The sequence below is a fragment of the Macadamia integrifolia genome, chromosome 9 (assembly GCF_013358625.1).
Source record: "Macadamia integrifolia cultivar HAES 741 chromosome 9, SCU_Mint_v3, whole genome shotgun sequence".
Lineage (NCBI taxonomy): Eukaryota > Viridiplantae > Streptophyta > Magnoliopsida > Proteales > Proteaceae > Macadamia > Macadamia integrifolia.
Genome location: NC_056565.1, coordinates 12,574,999 through 12,600,688, shown reverse-complemented (window position 1 = coordinate 12,600,688; position 25,690 = coordinate 12,574,999). Strand labels below are relative to the sequence as shown.

General features: G+C 40.8%; 1 protein-coding gene across 1 annotated transcript in view; it reads right to left on the bottom strand.

The window, feature by feature from the left end:
• Positions 1-14,623: 14,623 nt before the first annotated feature.
• Positions 14,624-25,690, bottom strand: part of LOC122089522 (GDSL esterase/lipase At3g26430-like) — a 72,452-nt gene continuing 61,385 nt past the window's right edge. Inside the window, exon 4 of the mRNA XM_042659271.1 lies at positions 14,624-14,977. Within this exon, the coding sequence (XP_042515205.1) occupies positions 14,624-14,977 (354 nt within the window). The remainder of the gene's footprint in view (positions 14,978-25,690) is intronic.

The window sequence follows — 25,690 nt, the reverse complement described above, 5'->3', positions numbered from 1 at the left end:
AATCTAGGAAAGGCAGGGGTAGGTGGAATCCTTTGGAATGAGAATGCAGAGGTGATTATTTCTTTCAGGCATTTTTTGGGGGTTCACGCAAACTTTGAGGCTGAAGTTTTAGCCGTCATTTATGGCCTGAAAATGGCAAGAGATCTGAGTGTAACTCATTTATGGATAGAGTGTGACTCAGTGGCAGTGGTCCTGCTAATCTCCCTCTGAAAAGTCCCTTGGTGTGCGCTTCAGAGATGGGTGACCATATGAAATTTTCTTCAAAGCATTTCCTAGAAAATTACCCATTGCCTGCGTGAAGCAAATCCTGTGGCTGATTACCTTGCAAAGTCGGCTACAAAATTTGAAGTTTCTTTGCCTATTACAGCTTGGCCTTCTTTGATTGCTATGGAGCTTGATGTAGACAAGCAGAATCGACCTAGATACCGATTTAAATAATGTGGAATTTTAGTCCAGTTTTTGGCTAGGTCTTAGTTTTGATTTCTTATCTACTGATGGCAATGCCGAAGGTGGATTAGTTATCAGCTAATTCCTAGTTCTTTATGTACTCTTTATGTACTATATTTTTCCCCTTTTTTTAATACATATGAATTTCTACAAAAAAAAAAAAAAAAAATGTACTCAAATATGGCCTTATGTTATGTCCCAGAATTATCACCCAAATTTGTTGTATTCTGGTTGTCCTTGTTGGCAATCTCGGCCACATAATAGTGGTGGCATGGTAGTGTACAATCTCTCCAATGAGATGGCAATGGTGTACGAAGTGTTTGAAGTGAATTGGGTTATTCAAGTACGGTGGTGCGAATTTTTGGGCCAAAACTAGTAAATTTGGCCTAATTTACCCTAGGGGCATTTTTGGCATTGAAAATACTTGTTTTGGAAGATAGATCATCCATGTAACAATATGAGGCTAATTTATTCTTTTCATTGCACATAGTTTCATCTCGTTTCAATATCAGATGAATAAGTTACAGCATCCATAATGTTTAGGGCTCATTTGGTCTTTTTGTATGGCGAAGGCTGATGATTGGGTCTTCTGAAAAATTGTAGAAGCTTCGAGTCATGATATATACCTTTTTCATTTTAACTCAATTCAAAGTCATATGAAGAATTTATGGCGATGCCACTGGATCGGTGCCAAAATTCCAAACTAGAATTGGCTAAATGCTCTCGGTGTAGGAGAGGCAGTTTAAGCATTTTTTGTTTGAAATGAAGCTTTTTTGTGCAAAATTCAAAATTTTTGGCCATGAGGAGTTTCAGCATTTTTTTTTTTCTAAGGTTGGAGGGCCTGGGTGTAATTAAAGAAGTCTGTGGGATCCTATATCTAACGGTACGAATATGCCACATGGCCCTGGTATCCATCCAATGGAGGGCATGAGTTTGAGCTGACAATGACACAAAAGATGCTCCGGCGAGCTCCCTGAGTGGTCTACATCCATCAAATCATACAAGACTATGCGCTTCGCACACACATCTACACTAGCACCGAAGATTCCAATCCTGAGATCTGGTTCATCGAGATCTTGTGACACCAATCTATTGGTCTCTGAAGCTTCCTGACATCTGAGATAGATCCTATGGCATCCCCCATCGTGCATTGCACCAACCAATTAAGTGACGACAATGTGTCTGTTGCATGACATTAGCACAGACAGCTACATCAGCCTACGCTAGCACATATGCCGAGTCAGCAGTCTAGGTCAATTGATCGTTACCTTGATCTCATAGATGAAAGTTTAGGTGCTATTTAAGGCAGATCCAATGGCTGAGATCTATGCTGTTGTACCCTTCACCGCCAGCGTACCATATGCCACCCAGGAAAGATTCTATATCCTTGTTTCTAGTTGGTCCAACTTCAAAATGCAATAACTTTTTAACCACAAGGACAAATTGGTCCATTCAAATTGTAAGATTTTCACAATTTTGTGCTCTATGTAATGGAAGCTGAAAAGAGGGTCTATAGAAGAAAAAAAAAGACACCCACGATTTTGAAGAGATAAGCTCACCCTTTTGTGTGTGAGCTATGGAATGAGTTTGGGTGACTTTTGGATGTTGCATTCACGCCATTATGTGTGATTTGAGAATGTTGTTGGGTTGTCTTGACCATACAATGATTCCCAATCAAGAGAAGATAAAAAAGAAGAGAAAATAGAGAGCACGGGTTTCCTTATGCATTAAAGCTCAATAAGACAATGGAGAGAAGGTGTGAGGACTTATGCTTGGAGTATCTACTTGAAGATTCAAGTTTTCCACAAAAAGAGAAGTTGAAGATTCTTGTATATGAAGACTTGCTCTGAGACAACTCTAAGAACACCAATTAAGGGCTATGAGGCTCTCTAACCCTAGATTTGCATTACAAGTTTCATTTGCGATGATGTATGTATGCTAGCTATAGTTGTCAATGTCGACTATGCATGCTAGCTTAAGTTGGATTGTAGGGCATAATATAGGAGCCCATTTTTATTGGGTATCTCTGTATTAGGTGTTTAGTGTGTACTAAGCATCGGGAGTGGCTGCACCAAATTGTACCGGCACTGTGTGTGCCTTCTTAACTGTATGAGAAAAATTGGGTGCAGTTAATGTAGTGTATTGAGTAGGTACGAAGCCTTTATAGGCACTACTCCCAGGACATATGTATCTTTCCAAACCTTGTAAAAACCCATGTGTTGTGGGTGTGGATTTCTTTGTATTGTATTTTTTTTATAAAGTGCTTGGAATGTGGAATGAGTGTGCACACTTAGAAGTGGTTATGAGGGACTGAGTGTGTATACGACTGTGTGCGAACAAGTATAGATCTTACAGGGATTGCCAAATCAATGGTCACATTAATTTGGAAATTTGAATTGGACTCACTGATTCACCCTCTCTTAGTGATTGCCGGGTGACAACAAAATCAATCTCTATCTTATGTGCATTTGAAACATTTTGCTGTGACCACAACATATACAAGGTAGCCAATAAATGAAGGGGATGATTATGCTCGAATATATTATACTGATATTATCCATTATCAACATGCATAGTTCTTCTCCATGCATTACAATCAGTTATTACCTTTGCTTTGGGTATCTATGTATAAATATCTCATTTGTCTTTTTTCTCAAACCATATTGACCACATATGAATTTCTTCGATGTTAGGATTAACTTATCAATTCTTCTCCAATGTGCACACTCCCACTAAAAACCCATCCTTTCATATTGGAATTGTAGAATTTATAAGCCTTGATCTCTGAATTAAAATTCATACGACCCAAGGCTCAATCTCAACATTCAGACCTATGTCTTGATCTTCAATGTCTTGGTATCTCATAGTATTACCTACAGACCTACTGTTTAGATAACCATGCTTATAAAATAAGTAAAAAGATACCAACATTCAAGCTTACAAGCAATGATGATGACCTACAAAGAAAGTTTAACTATAGTCAATTTTTGTGTGCCATTGAGAAGATGGAGAGACTGTTGCAACTAGTTTAGTTTGAGTACTGATTCGCATACAAAGGTGTGAACATGAAAAACATGAATCTCAAATTTTCAATTAAGGAAGACTGTAAGAATAACAACAAACAAAAATCGAACTACCATAATTGAAAGTCTAAGAATATGATTATCCCTCATAAAGATCATAATACACCAGGAGGCTTACGAAGAGAAACTCCAAACTTTCTCTTATACTCTGATTGGCAGAGTAAATTTTCGGTATGTCTCAATGGAAGATGTGAGGACTGAGGCGAAGACCACTTGGAAGCTGAAAGGTAAGGTGACCTTGTCACCCCTAGGGAAAGGATATATTCTTTTCCGATTTGAGATGGAAGGAGATATGACCTCGATGTGGAAACGAGGGCCTATGAAGGTTAAAGGCTAGATCATAAGGTTTCAACAATGGCACCTGGAATTTAGTATTCATGAAGAGAACATCAAAAACAAGCTGGTCTGGATTAGATATCTAGAATTGCCAATGGACTATTGGCATGAAAAAATTCTATTATCGATGGCTAAAGCCTCGGGTAGACGGGTGGAGATTGACCGTCATACAATGAATGCTACAGTGGGCAACTATGCTCAAGTTCTCGTCGAAATTGAACTGGGCGGCAACAGGGTGGAGGAAATCCAGGTAGAAAGAAGGCAGCCGGCGAAGGATTATTTTTTCTTCTTCAAGCAGCGAACCACTTATGAAGATGACATTGCTAGGTGTTTTTTTTGCAAAAAACTTGGACACTCTGTCGACCAGTGCCGTGTAAAGAAGAACAAAAGAGAGAACGGAGCCAACGATGGAGGATGGCGGTAGCTTCCCCATTGCTGATTGGTTTCAGGAGGAAGAGGGTTGTGGAGCACCCGCCCACTTTGGTGGCTCCATTCATGGGAGTCTGAATTTGGAAAGTAATCTGATTGCTTCCCCTATTAAGGAATCTTCCTTTCATAGGAATATTCAGATTGTGGTAATAGAATCTCCTATTTTTGGAAGCGCCAATCAAGGGAATATTGAAGTGATTTTGCCAGTACCCCACGACCAAGAAGTGGATTTCCATAAACCTATCATGGTGGATAATCGACTTGGTAGCGGGTATGTATCCGGTTCAGACCCAGGCGAATCTGAAGTCTTCTCTTTGGAGGATCCTTGCTTCTGCGCAGGACAAGGAAGAAATGGTGGAGGACGATGATGTTAGGGGATCGGAAATGAATGAAGTGGATTTGGCTCAGATCACTCGCACTCTAGGCCCTCGAAAGAATAGAATGATGACAGAGTGATGTACGCTGGTCTGCACGGGGGTCGACACCAATCAAGAGCCGGCAAAAGTGGGCGTGGTCAGGACTGGGGTGGTGAGGACCACGTAGTCTTGGGTCTGTTCCCCTCTCACATTGAGGGTGGGAGGGTGATCATCCAACACTAGGAAGTAGCAGAGTTCGACAATGTCTTGGTCAGGGCAGAGGACATGATAAAAGGAAGGGAAAGAATGTCGTAGCGACGGGGCAGACCTCCAAATCTGACCATCTGATTGTTTCCAAAAAGTGATCTTATGCAGATCCTCTTCTGGAATATCAGAGGTATTAAGAAGGTGGTAGGTAGGCGTGCCTTGAAGGATTTGATCAAGTAGAAGGATCTAGACATCCTATGTATTGCAGAACCAATGGTGCCTATAAGTGATTTCCCTAATTTATTTTTTAATAAATTGGGTTTTCATAATTGTTTTCTCTATAATAATAGAACTGGTAGAATTTCTAATCTGTGGATTATGTGGAAGAGAAATTTATGTGTTCCTATGGTTGTCTCATATTCAGAGCAACATATCACGATCTCTCTGACTCAAGATCTTAGCTAGCTTCAAGTTTCCTTCATTCATGCTAGAAGTTTCAGAGCAGAGAGAAGGAATCTTTGGTAGAACTTGGTCGTAGAAACCCTCTTTCTCCAACTCCATGGACTTTGATTGGTGACTTAATGCCACCCTCCAAGCAAATGAAAAAAGAGGGCCTAGATCTTTCAGTTTGGGCTCAGTAGTGGAATTCAATGCTATGGTTGATGCGTGTTTCATGACCTAGGTACCTTCAACTAGGAGAAAGTTCACTTGGAACAACAACAGGAGAGCAGGGAATGTCTATGCAGTGCTTGATAGGAGTTTTTACAATGAAGAGTGGCTGGCAAGATTTCAAGATTGCTCGTAAAAGGTTATGCCGAGATTTGCTTCTGATCATACCCCTCTACTGGTATCCTCTGTGATCAATCAGCACCCTCCCAATTGCCCCTTCAGATTTCACCAATTTTGGATGGAGCATGAAGATTTCAACAAGGTGGTAGCATCCTCCTAGTCTTAATGGATCTAGGGGTCCACAATTTTTGTTCTTATGAACAAACTAAAATGCCTGAAAGGGGTTTCAAAGTCCTGGGCACGTTCTTCCTTTCCTCACATTGACAAAGCATTGGAATGTGCAAAAACTGCTCTCTTTAAGATTTAGGAGCAGATAGAGAGAGAAGGGATGAGTGACCATTTCTTTTCCTTGGAGGCTGATGTGAAGACGACCATGATCAAGGCCTTGGAGTACCATGAATGCCTCTAGGCAGAAAAGGCTAGAATAAAATGGTTGAAATTTGGCGACAGAAACTCCAAATTCTTCCACCTATCAGTCAAGATGCGAAGAAACAAGAATACGATCGGAGATCTAAAGATGTAGGATGGGGATACCATAGAAGGGCAGCAGCAACTGGGAGATTTCATTGTTGACTTCTATAAAAGATTTCATAGACTACCCCAATGGTGAATCATGTGGAGCTTTTAGACTGCATCCCAAGGGTCCTTATCAGGCTGATTGCTATTGCTTGGACTCGCTCCCTGGGAACAATGAAATAAGGAGGGTGGTATAGGAGCTAGACCCAGACAGCTCCCCTGGCCCCGATGGTTTCTATAGAGCCTTTTATCAGAGGTGTTGGGTAGTGGTTGAGATGAAGGTGTGCAACGCGGTAACGTAATTTTTTAGTACTAGCTCTATGCCTAATGGGGTAAAATGCAATTTTCTTGTCTTAATCCCCAAATTTGATGGAGCCGATAATTTGGATAAATTCAGACCCTTGTGTATGGGAAATTTTTTTGTAAGTTAATTTCCAAAGTGATGGCGCTGAGACTAGAGATCCTCCTCCCTAGATTGATTTCAGATGAGCAAGGAGCATTCCAAAAGGGGAAGATGATTCATGACAACATTAGCGTGGCTTCTGAGTTGGCCAACCTAATGTTTACTGCAACCAGAGGGGGTGGCCTCAGGCTGAAGATTGATATAAGGAAGGCATATGACACCATCTCTTGGTCATTTGTATTCTAGGTCCTGCGCAGATTTGGCTTCTCTGACAAATGGATTAACTAGCTTGAGCAAATTTTGGCCTCTACAAAAATTTCTATATTGGTGAATGGAGGCCCTCAGGGCTTTTTTGGTGTGGAGCGTGGTCTGCGACAAGGTGACCCCATCTCTCCAATGCTATTTATAATAGCGGGAGAAGTGCTCTCCAGGGGCTTGATGTGCTTGGTTCAGAGGAAATAGCTCCAAACGATTAATGGGCCTAGGGGCGTCCCACTCCGGGTCACATCCTCTTTGCGGATGACATTTTCACCTTCACCAACGCCTCCTTGAGGTACGTTCAAAATTTAAAAAATTTCTTGAAGCAGCATCAAGAATTTTCTGGTCAGATTATCAGCTTCGAAAAAAGTAAAATCTTCCTTGGTATGGTCGCCCCAGAGCAAGTAGTGCATTGCTGATACTATGGGAATCCAAATATGCAGCTTTCCTACCCGATACCTAGGAGTTGAGATCTTTAAGGGTAGAGTGAAGAAGGAGGCCCTCTTACCTATGCTGAATATGATGAAGGGGCGGTTGGCTGGTTGGAAAGGCAACCTATTATCTATAGCGAGAAGGGCAGAATTAGTTCGCTTAGTCATCTCAGGGATTCCAAATCACAGTTTTGCTGTATACTGGTGGCCATCCTCTCTCCTTGCAATGATGGAGAGGTGGATGAGAAATTTCATATGGACAGGCGATGTGGACTCAGTTAAAAAGATAATTGTGAAATGGGATAGTCTCTGCAAGCCTAAGGAGGAAGGGGGTTTAGGTATCAAGAAGCTCAAAGACACAAACAAGGCATTGTTGAGCAAGATGGTTTGGAGATTAAAGCATGAAAAATCGGTTGCTAGTGCTTTTCTAAAGGCCAGATTTGTAAAGAAAAATTGTTGCCTTCGTAGAGGAAACTACTCTTCTTCAATTGCCCTAGGCGTGAAGAAAGTTTGTAGTTCCGTGGATGATCACGAAAGATGGATTATTGGCACTGGTAATCTGGCAAACTTTTGGAAGGATAAGTGGTGGGGGCCTAAGTCTATGCTGGATGAGATACAACAAATGGACATTCTTCTATGCGCCATAATGCCAGAGTGGGCGACTTTATAAAAGATGGAGAATGGGCACTGCCACAGGTATCAGCTGAGATGCTGAAAAATATCTTTTCTAAGATTCAAGAGGTTAAACTTCCAACAATGATAGTGGATGACCTGATGCCCTCGGGTCGTTTTTCTACTGCTTCGGCTTGGGAGGAGGTGAGAGACAAAGGCACAAAAGTGGCCTGGTTCTTGCTAGTGTGGCGGAAAGGCCTTCCACCAAGGTTCTCTACCCTTGCGTGGCGATTGGCCTATGGAAAACTCCCTACGAAAGATCAGGTAAAATGTAAGGGGATATGCCTAGCCTCAAGATGTGTTCTCTGTAAGAAAAAGGAAGATACCGCTGAACATATTTTTCTAAGCTGCGATTTTTCATCCTTGGTGTGGAAAAAGTTCGCAGATTGTTTTGAAGTTGGATGGCAGCGCCATCAGTCGATTGAAGATCTTATTCAATGGTGGAAAGGTAAGGCTAGAAGTAAAAATTTGAAAAATCCTTGGCTTATGGGTTTCTCAATCTTAGCAGCTAATTTTTGGTGGGAAAGAAACAAAAGACTTCATGAGGCCTCATCTAGGCCTGATTGGCAAATTTTTTAATTTGCGCGCAGTGAGCTTACCCTATGCCTAGGTAGCTCAAAAGGGGAAGTGAAATTGCCTTCTGATGTCATTTACCATAGAAAATTGGGTCTGCCTGTGGAATTCGTTAGCTCTCGTCCCCCTATCGAAGTCCATTGGTGCAAGCCTTAGAGGGATTGGATTAAAATTAATGTAGATGGGAGCTCCCTGGGAAACCTAGGAAGGGGTGGTGCAGGAGGAATTGCTCGAGATAGTGAGGGGCAAGTTCGTGACTCCTTTAGCCTTTTTTTGGGCACAAAAAAAAAAAAAAAAAATTTATGAGCCTGAGTTTGAGGCGGTAATGGAAGGGGTTTTAATGGCCAAGGCGCTAGGGACAAAAGGCCTATGGCTTGAATCTGATTCAGGCGCGGTCGTAGCTACAGTTTAGAGAAATCATATCCAAGGTTTATTCTCCAAAAATGGCGATTTGCTATCCCTTTCTTGGAGTCTATCCCCTGGAAGATCTTGCACTGCTTTCGTGAGGCTAACCCAATTGCAGACTTCCTAGCTAAGAAGGCCACAAAATCTAGGACTTCGAAATTCTCGGTGTCCTTTTCGAGACACATTGCTGAGATTTAGAAAATGATGTATTGGATAGGCATAGATTTTGTTACTATTAGGGTGTTGTTTTTTCTCTCTGCTGATGGCCGTGCCGAAGGTGGAGAGTTTAAGTTGCCCTAGTGGTTGCGGTCTGTCTTTGTTTCTCTTTGGTTGTTCTTTTTCTCTTCTCCTTTAATAAATTCATCTTCTAGAAAAAAAAAATCAAAGAGAACGAAAATAAAAACTTTTTCAAAGAGGATATATTCTTTATAAATAAAATTTTAAAATAATAAAATGAAGAACAAATAGTACATGAAATAGAAGGTCAAAGAATACTAAGTCTTGTTTTGCATACCATAGAGATGGATTGTGTGTAAATAGAGATGTTACAGATTGATATGAGGTGATTTTTTATACAGTTGATTAATACTAGATCAGTTGCAAAAGAAGAGGCTTGCTTAATGACATCAAAGCTTATCTGGATGTTCTGAAAATTGTTCATCAAATTTTTTTTTTTTTAATTGAACTTTTAATTTTTAAATTTTAATTATAATGTAAGTGACTTGCTGATGGGTAATTATAATATCTGTATTTCATATAGGATATATATATATATATATACTGATTTAATTCTACTTTCTAGTTTCTAGGTGGGTAGGCATTGCAAGTTCCAAAGGATGCCGAGTTAGACTGGATGCTCCATTCTTTTAGAAAAAAAAATTATAATCTTTCTATACATGGAGTAGGATGTCTTTGTAAGCTATAATAATAATAATAATAATAATAATAATTTCTTACTGTAAGCTTTCAAAAATTTTTAATTTATCAAAAGCAAAAATTCACGAGAAGTATTAGGAAAAACTTTGCTTTAAGATGGACTTACATCTATAGGATAACTTCAACATGTTGTCATGTTGATTGTTTTGCTACCCCTCGCATATGATATTTTGCAACATTATAATGGTTGTGAATTAATAAGACAACAAAGTTAAAACATTGTCCTTGTTAAATACAATAAAGGAACCTAAATACATAAAAGCAAAGTCCAATCATCATATAAAAATATATTAGTAACCTAAATATTCTTCATAAACTAATGAAGTAATTTTTCATTCATACATAAAAACAGGAAGGGGAAGCAAATAAATAAATAAATAAATAAAAACTTCAGTGAGAGTGAAGAGAGAGACAACAAAGAAGAATGTCTCACAGAGTCCTAGAAGAAATCTTTCTTTATTGGATCAAAATCTCAAGATTCAATTATTGAATCATCTGATGAATCAGAACCTCAAACTTCAAATATTGTTCCAAAACAAGAAAAATAAAAACGATACATCTCTATACCCCTCCTACTTAGAAAAGTAAAAAATGATGAAAAGTTCTGACAAGTAAATGATGAAGTGAGAAACTTATTAAATGAGTTCTAGAGAGAATTAGATGGACTTATGAGAGGAAAAGTTTCAAATTTTCTCCACCAACATCCCATAACAAGAGAAACAAAACATGCAAAAAAATTAATAAAGAATGAAAGTTTGAAACTAGATGACGTTCTAATGGTTAGTTTCTCTCCAAATGTCTCTATTAGGTTTTTGCCTACTAAAATTATTGTAACCCATGTAGATTTTTGGGTTAATTCATATTTTCTTTTTTGAAACTCTTTAATGGGATTTCCTCCTCCAACAAAATAAAAATAAAAATAAAAATAAAAATCTCCTACAAAGAATGATTGAAATCGCCCATTTTCAATTTAAATGCATCAATTGTTCATCATCTGACCCTAAACAATCCTGTGAAATAACTATCAGATGTTGAACCCAATCTTAGTGGTTAATACAGGCACGCACACTCAAAATGTAATTAAGAAAAAAAATATATGGGTGCAAAAACCCTGCTCCTTTGGCGAAAGAAATGCCAAACGCAGGCCACTGGGAGAGCGCACTGCAGCATATTCAGCCCATAACAGGTGGGGGCAGCACGGTTTTTTTTGTGCTGAACTCAATCTGGGCATTTTCTATGTGATACTAGCAATGTTCTTTTTCCCAAAAAAAAAAAAAATATATAACTAACCATTAAGAGAAAGTTTCCCTTTACCTCATAATGAAGTTCACCAGGTGATCTAAGGGTCCAAAAATCATGTGCCCCCTCCCTTCCCCCTTCGAGTGGCTCTGATTACATGTGATGAATGAATTCTCATTCATTGTGGGTGCAAGAAAACTTGGTCCTAACCATTATATCTAATTTGTAATTGCTCTTTCTCGGTGGTGCATGACAATAACAGTTATCACCATTAGCTTCATTAGTTGCATAATTTTAAAAATTCATACTAGAAAAAATAAAATAAAATAAAATTTTGATTATAGTATGTCCATAAACGACTCAAAAATTTTCAGGAACCACAATTTATAACCACGCGTACTATCAACTTTTTTTGTATAGTAAGGAAGAAAAACCAAACTATCGAATTCAATTATTTTTAAAACAACCTTCCAGCTAATTGGTTGTCTTTGACCCAGGAAAAAAAAACTAATTTGTTGTCCGAAAAACTCTTACAATCAAGAGATTGTATCCCCTTACAGAAAAACCCATAAATCCATTACTAGTAGCACCATGTAATTAATGTCAATACTCAAATAGAGGGTTTCTCACTAGTTATATTATTCATTTATGTAGTTGTTATATTGTCTTTACAATACCTTTTTCCTTAACAACTACTTTCTCGTTACAACTAGGAATTTTTTCTCCCTTTTTTACTTATTAATTCCTCATAAAAAGTGGATGATACGATATATATTACCATCTCACCAACACATTTGATGGATTACGGTAGGGATTAGTGGACACAAGCGACTGAGTAGAATGATTCAAATTAAGAATCTGATACTTGTGCCAATATTACATCATCAGTCGAGGATGATGCTACCCATTGTAAGGGTAGCAACCGGAAGATGATATATTTTCTTCCCCTTTTAGGGCGGAAAAGGACTTGCATCCCTTCCTCTCTCCTCTCTTTCTCTTTCATGAGAGAGGGGTATATCGTGTGTGCTTTACTTGAGGGCCTCGCACCACCGTACCACCACTCGGAGATACATGGAGGCCTATTTTGTAAGATTGTAAAGTTTGTCATACGGGGATCGGGATCATACAGAAGGGGTTTGGAGCCGCCACCTAGGATTATAGGCTTAGGACCCGAGGGTGGGCCCAATTAGTAAAAAAAAGGTTCAAAAGTTGGTCTGGTCTAGAGATTTAGGATAAGTGTTAGGTTACAGAATTGGGAAGGTGTTAGGTACCTAATCTGCTCGATTAAACCAGTTTTCCTACTAGATACTTAAAAATAAACATTTTCCACAATTATTCCTATTCCGCATGCATGGCTAAGTTATCACACATATGCATATTGACTGAATTTAAATGATTATATACACTAAAACAAGGTCAACTTAAAGTCTACATTATGCTAATTTGGGTAAGAAATTATACTGAAGCTTAACCCCTGTTTCGGGTCAAGAGGGGTGGGCACCTGATTAGTACCGGTTTGGACTGTCTTTCAAATTCTTTTGTCTCAGGGGAAGATGGTCTTGACCTCCAACTTCTTTTCTAAGAGATGCTGACTGTGATGATATTCAGATAGTTCCGGCTAGGAACGATTACTTTCGGATTTGAATTTGGACAGAGCTTTGGCTAGAGCTTTAGCTAAGAAAGGCTATTTTCGGATTTGGATTCGGACAGGGCTTTGGCTAGGGAAGGCTATTTCCAGGCTTAGGATGAGGTGGCACTCTGACAAAGCTTCCGCTAGAGATAGGCTATGGGAGGGGTAGCCTAAGGTAGCACTCCGGCAGAGCTTCCACTAGGAATGACTACTTTTGGAAAGATTCTAGGGGTACTCAGGCAGAGCTTCAATTAGGAAGGCACTCTGCCAGAGCTTCCGTTGGGAATGGCTATTTTTGAAAAGATTTCAGGGACACTCGGGCAGAGCTTTCGCTAGGAACAACTATTTTCAGAAAGAAATAGATTGACCTAAAAATAGATTGAAGATCCTCAAAGCCCCAAAGAACATTTTGAAGATCCGAACAGAACTTAGGATCTTGACAAAGATCTCTTCGTAGACCCGAAGAACCTCAAGTGGGGAGGGATTTCTACTTTTGGTAAAAACCAAGAACACTTAAAGGAGGGAAGCTAAAAAAAATAATATTTTGAAAAAAAAATGGATTGAACTAAAAACTTGGATTGAAAATCTTCAAAGTCCCGAAGAACACTTCTAAGATCCGAAAAGAATTTCCAATCTTCACGAAGATCGCTCCGAAGACCCAAAGAAACTCAAAGGGGAAGAGGAGAAGGATAGAGGGCAAAGCTTCTCTCTCAAAGGGTGGTTGTGGGGTTGTGATGTTGGTGTGTAAAACCTAAGGGAGGGGGTATTTATAGGATCCTAAAATCAATGGGAAGGGGAACGGAGAATTTCTTAGCCAATGGGGGCAAAAAGTGGGTTTTTTGGACTAATGGAACGAAAGTATAAAAATTTGGACCAATGGGAGAGAGGGGGATTTTCTTGGGCCAATGGGGGAAAAGGTAACTTTTTTGGGCCAATAAGAAAAAAAGATTATTTTTTGGACCAATGGGAGATTGCAGTGTAGGGTACGCCTTTATCTTTTGATGGAGGCTAGAGGACACTACCATTGCATGATGCAACCAAGGCTTTCCCAAGAGCATGCTGAAAGATGCCGATATATGAATGACTTGGAAATCAATATCAAACTTCATCGGGCCAATCTTTACAGGAAGGGTAAGAATGCCAAGGATTTTTCTCTTTATATTGTTATATGCCTGTATGGTTTGGGTAGTCGACCTCATTTCTTCCAAGTTGATGCCAATACTCTTTGTCGATCTCAAGGGCAGAACATTCAAGGAAAAACCGTTGTCAACGAGAACCTGAGGAACCACCTTGCCAAGACATTCTACAGTGATGTGGAGAGCTCTGTTGTGCTGGGCTCCTTTAGGGAGCTCTAAATCTGAGAACATCAAGGATTGTACTGCATATATTGTCCCTAATATGTGTGTGAGATGTGCTGGATTTGTCTCAATCGGCACCTGCACATTGGTTAGAGACTTCAAGACTGCTCCACGGTATGTAGGGGATGATATCAATAATACCCAAATTGAGATATTAGCCTGGCACTTCTTGAGTTCAACCAAGACTGGGTTCTCTAGTTCTTTCTTCAAGTTGCTAGTTCCTGCCTCATTAGCCCTTGACCGTTCTAGTGCTAAGGCCTTGCCCTTGTAGTCTTTTCCACTTTTGGTCTCCATCACATGGACAACTTTCTTCACAATGATCTCTGTGGGATAGCAATCTTCATCATCGTTGTTTGTTATGGTAATTATCCCTACCATTGAATCATCTTCTTCTCAGATTCTTCTTCACTACTTGGGGTAGGAAGTCGAGGTCCTACACAAATGTCCATAGCCCTGGCTCACACCTTTTTGACTGCATTAGAAAACCATGCAATTTCTGTATCTATCATTTGCTACAAGTGTGGAATGTCCCCATACTTTTTGAAGGAAGATCAACTACTTGGTGTAGCATTGTTCACTGGTGGCTACTTCGCCTAACAATTGATCAATCTCATCAGCCTCGAGTTTGATATCAATCAAACGATTATAGGCATAAGCCTTGTGCTCTACTATAGGGTTTGGTTCTCCTTCCAAAGTGATCTCATATCCTTCACTATCTTCTGAATCAGATGCCGGATCTTCCCCTTTTATGTGAATTGAGAGTGCTGGCTGAATAGCATCTGTGGGATCAACCATTGGGTCATCCTCACCAATTGTATACATAGAATATCTTCCCGGACCCCTAGGTGAGTAGTACCCTGATTCATCATCATTGCCATTGTGCAAAGGCCCCTGGTCGTCATTCCGGTCCTGTTACTCATCATCATCTTTAGAACTAGAGCCGTCTCCATCATTCTATTCTTCATTGATTTCCCCCTTTCTTGATTCTTCATCTAAATCATCATCCTCTGTGTCACTCCCTATATGGATTAGGGAGGTGTACTCTTTAATCTGCTCCCCTATGGCCATTGCGGTTACTACTCTGAGAAGATCATCTATGACTTCTTTAATCATCTCTGGGTTATCCTCTGATGATATAGTGAGCTGAATTAGACAAGTAGGGTCACCCTCCTGGTCTTCTTCTAATGCATTCACTGATCCGGTTGATGAGGACATCTTTTGGGAGTTTGGTAGTGTAAGCATATCCTTCCAATTGTACCCGTCTGTCCATCCTTCTTTTGGGTTGTATACCGAACATTGAGAATGGGATTGGTATGAGGGTGATAAGGGATATGAGACAAGGTGGTATGAGATGTGGTGAAGGTTGATATGAAGATTGGGGGCAATAAGATGAGGAAATTCCTTTTCCTTGATAATGTGGTGAAGGTTGATGATACGGTGGAGGTTGGTAATATGGTGGAGGGTGGTAATCTAGTGAAGGTTGAAGGTTTGGTGTGGTGAATTCTTCTGTTGATGAGGATGGATGAACGGAGGGTGACTGATCTTTTGGCTCTTCTTCTGATGACTCCTTCCTTTGGGGAGTTCTCATGGCTCTGGCTCTTTGACTCATGAGTCTCCAGTAAGCGAGGCCATTCATGCGATTCTTCCAAGCTCGGGATTCAATGAGTTGGGTTGGATCACTCTCTTTTGCTTCTTGATCTAGATTGTTCACATGATCGGGAAGTGGATTGGTGTTGACATTGGGAAGTTGCATAATCATGACTTCAATAGTCCAGTTGTCTACCAAGTCTTGGATTGTATGTTACAAACCTATGCATCTTTCAGTATTGTGCCCTTTCTAAGTGTGGTAAGCACAATATTCATGATCCCTATACCAAGCTGGAAGAAAGTTGTTGATCACTCTTGGAGCCACTGTCTCTAGCAATCGTTATTTCTTTAGCTTTTCATACACTGCTGTAACGGGCATTTCCAAATCAATAAACTGCCTTTTTGGACGAGAAGCCTTTCGGGAGGGTGCATCTGCTTGTATCACAAATGGTTGTGAAGGAGTGATAGAAGAAACTGATTGATGGACCCTAACTACCACATTGGTTTCAGTGCCCTTTCCTTGTCCAACTCTAGTGTTCTTGCCTGCTTCTTGGGAGGATCATTGATATTGGGCTTCTCTCAGAATTCTATTTTTCACACGTTTATCGATGGCTATTAAGGCATCAAAAGTCTATAGATGTTGGGAGTAGAGGACAACATAACAAGGCTTTGATAAATTCTCAATCAACATCTCCACTTGCTCTGCTTCTGAAGGTCGATCTACCATCTTGGGGGCCTTATCCCTAAACCTCATCAAGATCCTTCTCTAGGCTATTGTCTCAACGTTTCAAGCTCTCGATGTTTTACATCCACTTTGGTATTGTATGAATACTACATAGTGAAGGCTTTCACCACTATTGTCCAATTCTGAGTTTGGGATGACTCCAACTGTGTGATCCACCTAAGTGTCAGTCCTAATAGGGTTAACATGAAGGCTTACCCCATCTGGTTGTCTATACATTGCCATGACTTGACGATGTTGAGAAAACTTTGAGATGAGCCTTGGGGTCTCCTGACGCATCAAACCTGTCAGTCTACCACTTGAATTTTTCAGGAATCCTGGCCCTAGAAAAGAAACTCATTTCATCTGAATCCACTATTTGGTTTTTCGAACTCTTCTCCATTCGGAGCATATTTTTCAATTTTTCTAATTGCTCTCTAACTTATATTTCTCTCTCTATTTCTAGAGGTTCCATCCAGATGTGTGCTGCAAACTCCTCTTCCTCGTCTTCAATCACTACCCTGGGAGGAGGGACCCTGGAGTAGGTTCCTCATTGACCATTTGGACAGGTAGGTGAGACTCCTCTATGACCGGTTGGCCTAACTTGCTTTGGTTCTCCTAAGTCAACTCAGGAAGAGTTCCCGCGATGACCCGTAGGTCCATTTTGATCTAACTCTTCAGTAGCTTGTGCTGGTTCAGCCCTAGGAGAGTTTTGAAGTACATACAATATCTGGGCTAATCTTCTCTTCACTTTGGCCATCTCTGTCTGCAAAGTCTCTATGGGATGGACCCATGCTTGCTCGGGTGATTTAGAGTTGTGTGCATTCATGCTAACTGGGCTATAATCACTTAGCGATAGACAATCTCGGAGAGACGATGGGGGTGACACTGGACTTAAGCGAGTCAACCTATTACCCTGACGTGTCCAAATGGATCACAGAGAATACTTGAGGTGTGGAATTGTGCCTGAACCAAAAATGGCTTCTTTTGGGAATCCTGAATTTCCAACCCCTTATTTACACATTCACTAGATTAACAACCAATGATCAATCCAAAGTTAGTCCACTTAATGGTAGGGAGTGGATAGGGGTTGATGCCCTTAGTCCACTCAATGCTATAAGTGGGAGGTACATACAAATGGCTTGATCCGAACATCCCTATTAATGCATTCTTTTCTAGTAAAGTCATGTTTTCCTTAATCTTAACCCACTAGGTGACCTTCCTCCTAGTTTCCTCAGATCTTTTAGATAATTCAGCATTTTGTGAGACTTTAACAGAAGTCATCCGGATCACATATGCCAAATCATCCATATTTCATTTATAAGGAGGAAGGACACCTTTTATCCGAAACCCACTTAGGAGAGCATTTTTTTATGACTAGAATATATCATAGGAATATTCTTTTTTAAGACCGCAAACAAATTTTACAAATCAGCTTGTGAAGTTCCTAGCGTTCTCCATCTATTTCCTACATCATGCTAGTATCCAGTGGATGCAATAAGACTAACAAGGTTTCCTCGACAGGATCTATATACGCAAGGTACGTGATCCTTTTGATATACCCATAGGTACGAGATCAAAGGTGTGACTTCCTTGCCCATTACTAGTGACTACACATGAGGTTAAGCAACTGGCCACGGGGTGGTGGAACCTTGAGTGATTGTGTGCAAAAGTGTAATGCGAGAATATCATTATTCGACCTCAAAACGTCATAAAGTGCACGGACCTCCTCGAGGGTGCTGGAACAAATATGAACATCCTCGCCGTTTAACAATACCCTACACCCTTGTATAGGAAGCGGCTACTATTTACTCTTAGAGTATTCTCCATGACATGCACTGACCTCCCCGAGGGTGCGGGTATGATAGGGAGTCCCTCACCAAATGATTTCACTTCAAACACGATGTATGATGCAGTTAGCGAATATAATTACAAATATGGGGTTAGCCAAACATGTTTTCAAACAGATGTGGTGGAAAATGTTCTTGCATTTAATGGTAACATCTAGAGTCGAAAGCTTGACATCTATCCCTAGTGGAGTCGCCACTATAAGGCTAGTGGCTAGAAGATGATATCTTCTCTTCCCCATTTGGCAGGGAAATTGTCTTTCATCCCATCCTCTCTCCTTTCTCTCTTTCATGAGGGAGGGATGTGTCATGCGTGCTTTGCTTACGGATCCCGCATCATCGCACCGCCACTCGGAGATACGTGGAAGCCTATTTTACAAGAGTGTAAAGTTCATCATTTGAGATGTGGATTTGATTATGGTCCAATATGGGGATTGGGATCATACAAAAGGGTTTAGAGTCACCACCTAAGATTATGGGCCTAGGACCCGAGGGTGGGCCCAGTTCCTAAAAAAAGGGCACGAAAGTTGGTCTAGTCTAGAGATTTAGGGTAAGTGTCAGGTTATAGAATTGAAAAGGTATTAGGCACCCAATCTGCTCGGTTCAATCGATCTTCCTGCTAGATGCTTAAGAATGAACATTTTCCATAATTATTCCTATTCTGCATGTAAAGCTAAGTTATTACACATATGTACATTGACTGAATTTAAATGATTATATACACTAAAAAAAGGTCAATATAAAGTTTACATTATGCTAATTTGGGTCTGAAATTATACTTGAGCTTGACCCCTGTTTCGGGTCAAAAGGAGTGGCCCCCTGATTAGTACCTGCTCGAACTGTCTTTTGGATTCTACTGGCTCAGGGGAAGATGGTCTTGACCTCCAACTTCCTTTCTTAAGAGATGTTGACTGTGATGATATTCGGATAGAGTTCCAGCTAGGAATGGTTACTTTCAGATTTGAACTCAGACAGAGCTTTGGCTAGGGAAGGCTATTTCTAGATTTGGATTCAGACAGGGATTTGGCTAGGAAAGGCTATTTCTGGGATAAGGTGGCACTCCGATTGAGCTTTCGCTGAGAATGGCTATTTTTAGAAAGATTCTAAGGGCATTCGGGCAAAGCTTCCACTAGGAATAGGCTATGGGATAGCTAGGCTGAGGTGAGACTCTGACAGAGCTTCCGCTAGGAATGGCTATTTTTGGAAAGATTCTAGGGGCACTCGAGCAAAGCTTCCATTAGGAACGACTATTTTTGAAAAGAAATAGATTGACTTAAAAATGGATTGAAGATCCCCAAAGCCCCGAAGAATACTTTGAAGATACAAACAGAACTTCAGTTCTTGATAAACATCTCTTCGTAGACCCAAAGAACTTCAAGGGGGGAGGGATTTCTACTTTTGGTAAAAACTAAGAACACTTAAAGGAGAGAAGCTAAAAAAAATACCATTTTGGAAAAAAAATGGATTGAACTAAAAACTTGGATTGAAAATCTTCAAAGTCCCAAATAACACTTCGAAGATCCAAAAAGGATTTCAGATCTTGACAAAGATCGATCTAAAGACCCGAAGAAACTCAAAGGGGGAGGGGAGGAGGAGAGAGGGTGGAGCTTTTCTCTCTAAGGATGGTTGTGGGGTTGTGATTTTGGTGTGTAAAACCAAAGGGAGGGGGGGTATATATAGGATCCTTAAACCAATGGGGAGGGGAAAGGGGAATTTCCTAGCCAATAGGGGCAAAAAGTGGGTTTTTTGAACTAATGGGAGGAAAGTATGAAAATTTGGACCAATGGGAGAGGGGGATTTTCTTTGGCCAATGGGAGAAAAGGTAACTTTTTTGGGCCAATAAGGTAAAAAGATTCTTTTTTGGGCCAATGGAAGGTTGCGATGTAGGGTATGCTAGCAGGGTAGTGTATATGCATTGAAGAGATTCTCTCTTCACCCACTTGGTCAGTGGAATACAAATCCCGACCTTTAACGGCGGCACATGAGGCTGGGTAGAGGTGCATGGGGCATGACAGGCATGGGTACACAGGGCTGGCAGGCAATGTGCATGGGTGTAGAGGCAATGGCGCGTGGGTGTTTAGGCAGTGGTGCATGGGTGTGCAGGCAGTGGTGCCTGGGTGTGTGGGTAGGGGCACTAGGCATGCACCCAGGGGTGCACAGGCATGCACGCGGGGGCACACAAGCCTAGATGTCAGGATCCACAGGTATATAAGCGGGAGTGTGCACAGGGCTGTGATACGGGCTGGCTGGCTAATGCACTCAGTATGTATGCGAGCTGGCTTGCTGGCTGGCTGGCCAGTGCACACAGTACGCGACTGATTTTTCGAGGACGATTGTGGGAGATCCAACCATCTGATTTTGACATACCTTATATCATCGAAATTTTATTTTCGAGTACTATCTATCCATATGATCATCATGATTGGATTCCTTCATATATAAAAAGTCAAAATTAGACCCTCTTCCCTCTTATACGATTTTTTGGGGTTTTCGAGTAGGTGGGGAATTTTAGGGTATTTGGGTAGGTGGGGAACGTTTTTGATTTTCAGTAGGCTGGCCAGTGCATGTCGTATGTGCACGAGAAAATGTGATTTTTTGGGGATGATTACGGGAGATCCCATAGTCCAATTTTTATGTACCACATATTATCGAAATCTTATTTTCAAGTGCTATCCATCCGTACGGTCATATTGATCGGATTCCTTCATATGTAAAATGTCAAAAAATAAACTCTCATTTCTCTTGTGGGATTTTTGAGATTTCTAGGTAAGCATGGAATGCTTCTAGGAATAACTACCTCAGTCAGTTGTCATCTCTATAGATAGGAAGCAAAAGATCCCATCCAAGATCTATAGTTCATCATAGCCAGAGGAGGGTGACAAAATTGGGTGTCTACACCTATTATCATTATTTTGGACATTTTGATGTTGTTAGTAATTTTTGTGATACAATATGGATATGTATCACACCCCACTTCCAGTAGACCCAACTTACCATTAAGAATATTGATGGTGTGAGTAAGTCATGTACCTGTCTTACAAACCTACCAGGATCTCTAATAGCAGTACCTTAACATTTCACAATCTCACATCACAAACTAACTAATAGAATCATCAATAAAATGGAAAAATTATCTAGTGATAAAATATTATCTATAACCGAATTATCCTTTTACAATTATTTATGACGTATAACTAATAAGTTTAAAAGAAATGTACCATCCACATACTCGTATCAAAATCACCAGAAATATGCCGAACACCTCATGGTGCCGTGTATGCACAGAAATCACAAGCACAATCTTAGCTATACTCCTCCTCGTTCGGCATCCACCAATCGCTCACTCCGTACTTGGGTCCGAAGGATAGAGAATCACTAGCCATGGGTGCGACCGTACCTCCATCATCATTTAAAAAGAAGGTGTATACGTGAGGTGAACTTTCCAACTTACTCAGTGAGGGGTGGGGTTCAAGTACATCCAAGTATAACAATCGCAGTGATAATTTATGATGCATGATTGCAAAAATTAAACACGTAGTCCATGATGCTCGTGATGCAATTCATTTATTTTATTATCCACCGAACAATACAACTAAGTCTGGTAAATGCTACTATGGCACATTAGGCTATCCCTCGTCTCAGAACCGCCATCGACTACATAAGGATACAAACCCTAGCCTTGAATAAAAGCCTGGCGGCCCCCATATGTATCCATCGGTCACCTAGCAAACCCTTGAAAATCCCATCCTGGCACCAGTACCAATCATCGGCTATGCCTGACAAGTTTCTGCCTTAGACAACAATCACATCGTACTGTGGGTATGGCATTCTAGAAAGGCACATTGAATATACCACAATGGGCTATCCAACACCTTTATCCCTGTTGGCAAGGGTTCGTAGCATAGGGAGTGATACCTAATCACATATATGCTACATGCCTTCATAATGATACAGTTAGTTTGAATTACACAATACCGGCAAGACCTCAGCCACAAAGTGCAATCCATCTCCAAATAAAGTCATAGGTACACGATACTAATAATACATCGACCACAAAGTGAAATCCGAGACCGTTTACCTAATCTAGCATGCATGTAACAGTTGAGTATGGATTACGCAACACCAGTACCAATCATTGGCCACAAAGCATATCTATTTCCAAATGTAGTCCCATACCACACAATACTAATAACACATCGGCCACAAAGTGTAATCCACGACTATAACTAACTCTAATGCACATACTCAATACATGAATGAAACAAGCATACAATAATCACAGTGCCAGTACCACCTCGACCACGCTGGATTCCATCTCATAAATACAACTAAACACACAGTGATCACGGTACTGGTACCACCTCGGCCACACTGGATCCCGCCATACATCTCTATAACAATTCATATCATTATCATAAAAATGAAACATGTGATAGAAAATCATCATTTGAACATTTAATAATCATGTATAATCCTGCACATGTGAGCAATTCTACAATAATAAAACAATCCAAAAAAAATTAAGCAACCATCCCTCACCTTGTTGAACTCTACTTGTGTTAGGGTTTAGATAAGGCCACCGATCAATCCACCAAGTTTCGATCTCGGGGTGCATGCGCATCACTGTCCCAAACACAAGGGCAATCATACATTAGTACGTGTTAGAAAGATCGAGAGAGGCCCACTTGGGTCACCCCCAAAAGGTACAAACAAGGTTTCCCAGTGATAGTAATGTCACTAGAAACACCCACTGTAAATAAGGTTTTTTCATCAAAAATATTAGTCCTGTTTTCGATGGTGGTGACAAAAAGCTCATAAGCCTCTGTGGTTCACCAGAAATAAGCCACTGAAAGTAGGCCAAGTGTATCCAGTGGCTTGCTTCCGATGGTGGTACAGAAGTGTCCAGCCATTTTGGGGCTTTCTAGCTCAGGCTTGATCGCCTAGATTTGTTCCATAGAGTTTTTAGGGAATGTTCCTAGCATCCTTCTTAGACAATAAAATCATGATTCCACTAAGCCATTTTGGAGATAAGTCAATCGAACGATTGAAACCCTAGTTGGTCATTTGGCACTACTTGTTGCCAGAGTTCACCGGGCTTGGTTTGAGCTCGACAACGACACCGGGAGGGTAAAATACGCATTCTATGACCTCAACATGGTTTTTACAGTAGGATTTCATCCAAACCTAGCTTAATCTAGGTCAAAATGAAGAAAGAGAGTGGTAGAAGTGAGTGTACTTAGCTCCGACAAGGATTCTCGTAACTAGGCGGTAGCCGGCACCAAGGTAAGACCCTTCCTTCTTCCCCTTCTTCTTCTTCCTTCTTCTCCTCTTTCTCTCCTCTCCTATGTTGGACAGTAAGGAAATGAGGAAATGAATCCTCATTTCCTAGTTAATTGTCAATTTTGGACCTTAGGGTCTATTTGGTTGGACTCTATTCATATCGATTGGGTTAATACGACTTCCGAAGCCCGAGAACCTGACTACTTAGGTCTGTGAATTGCTTATGAACAACAAAAGTGTGGAGGATGATTTGGGATCATCTGAGACTATCTACGATGCGGGTGACAGGACCCACAGGCATCAAAACCTTGACAATAGTCAGTTAGGCTCACCGAAAATAGCCCATCAGATTCAGCCCCAGTGGATCCAGTGGCTTATTTCTGGTGGTCAAGACAGCTTGTTGCCTTGACTGCTTGTCGTCCTATAGTTGGTCTTGCACGGATGGTTACCCTCGGTCATGCTCATGGTCTTTCGATAACTTCGATAAGTGTCAAGATTTATGTGTGAGGAGTCAGGTCATTTACCGTCTGGGATTCAAAGGTACGAATCCCCTCTAGTTAGATTGACATGCGATGTATGAACACTTGGGGTCATCTCTCCCCTTTTGACAATGGGTGGCCACGAGCCAAAATTCGATCGTGCTTTTGATCTCCCGTCTGAGACCTACCACAACAGTTCAAATCAAACCGAGTCAGGGCACGGGTGTAACATTCCCCCTACCTTACAAGAATTTCATCCTCAAAATTGAACATACCTGAAAAATCAAACAATCCAGGACACTGCTTCATCATCTCATCTTCCCTCTCCCAAGATGCTTCCTATTCTGGGTGGTTCATCCATTTCACCTTAATAAAGGAAATGGTGCAATTGTGGAGAACATGCTCTTTCCGGTCAACAATCTTCTTTGGACACTTCACGTATGCAAAATCCTAGTCCAACTCACAGGGTATGTAAATCAAGACATGAGTGGGGTCGGAGATGTACTTCCTCAACATGGATACATGGAAGACATCATGTTTACCCTCCAACTCTGGTGGTAGAGCTATCTGGTATGCTACCAGTCTGATCCTTTCCAGCACATTGTACGGTCCCATAAACCTTGGACTTAGCTTTCCCTTCTTACCGAACCGCATCAACCCTTTAACTGGGGAGATCCGTAAAAACATCTTCTCCCCAACACCAAACTCCAGATGTTTCCTTCTGACATCTACATAGCTTTTCTACCTAGACTGAGCTCCCTTGATTCTTTCTCTAATCATATTCACCTTCTCACTAGTAGCCTGTATCAAGTCTGGACCCAAAACATACCATTCACCAACCACATCCCAATAGAGTGGAGTCCAACACTTCCTACCACACTGTGCCTCAAATGGGGACATTTTGATGGTGGCTTGATAACTGTTGTTGTAGAAGAACTCAATAAGGAAAATGTGCTCATCCCAACTATAACTCATATCTAAGTCACATGCTCGAAGTAGGTCCTCCAATGTCTGGTAGTCCTTTCCAACTGACCATCGGTCTAGGGGTGAAAGGCTATACTAAAATTTAGTTGTGTGAACCTGGGATCTCGATCAAAGATGATACTAACTGGTACACCATGCAACCTGATGATGTTATCAACATATAACTTGACCAACTTGTCCATAGAAAACATAATCTTAATTGGGATAAAGTGAATTACCTTGGTCAAGCGGTCCACAACTACCCAAATAGCATCCATACCTTTCTGTGTGTGGGGTAGGCCTGTGACAAAGTCTATGGTAATATTCTCTCATTTTCACTCCGAAATAGGCAGTGACCACAATAAACCATGGGGCCTTTTCCTTTCAGCCTTGACTTGCTGGCATGTGAGGCATCTAGACACATGCGTTGTCACATCATTTTTTATTCCTTTTCACCAGTAGGATCCTTTGAGGTCCTTATACATTTTAGTGCTACCAGGGTGAATGGAGTATGGAGAGCTGTGTGCCTCTCTCAAAACTGTATCCCTCAAATCATTATCACTAGGCACACATAACCTGCCTTTGAACTTGAGAATCCTATTTTCAGTTATAGAGAAATTCGGGTCCTTTTGGGTTCCTACCTAGCATTCTACTATTAGCTTCTGTAACCCTGCATCATTACCCTGAGCTACAGTGATCCTATCCACCATACTAAGTTGTACCACCAATGCCAATAGTGATAAAG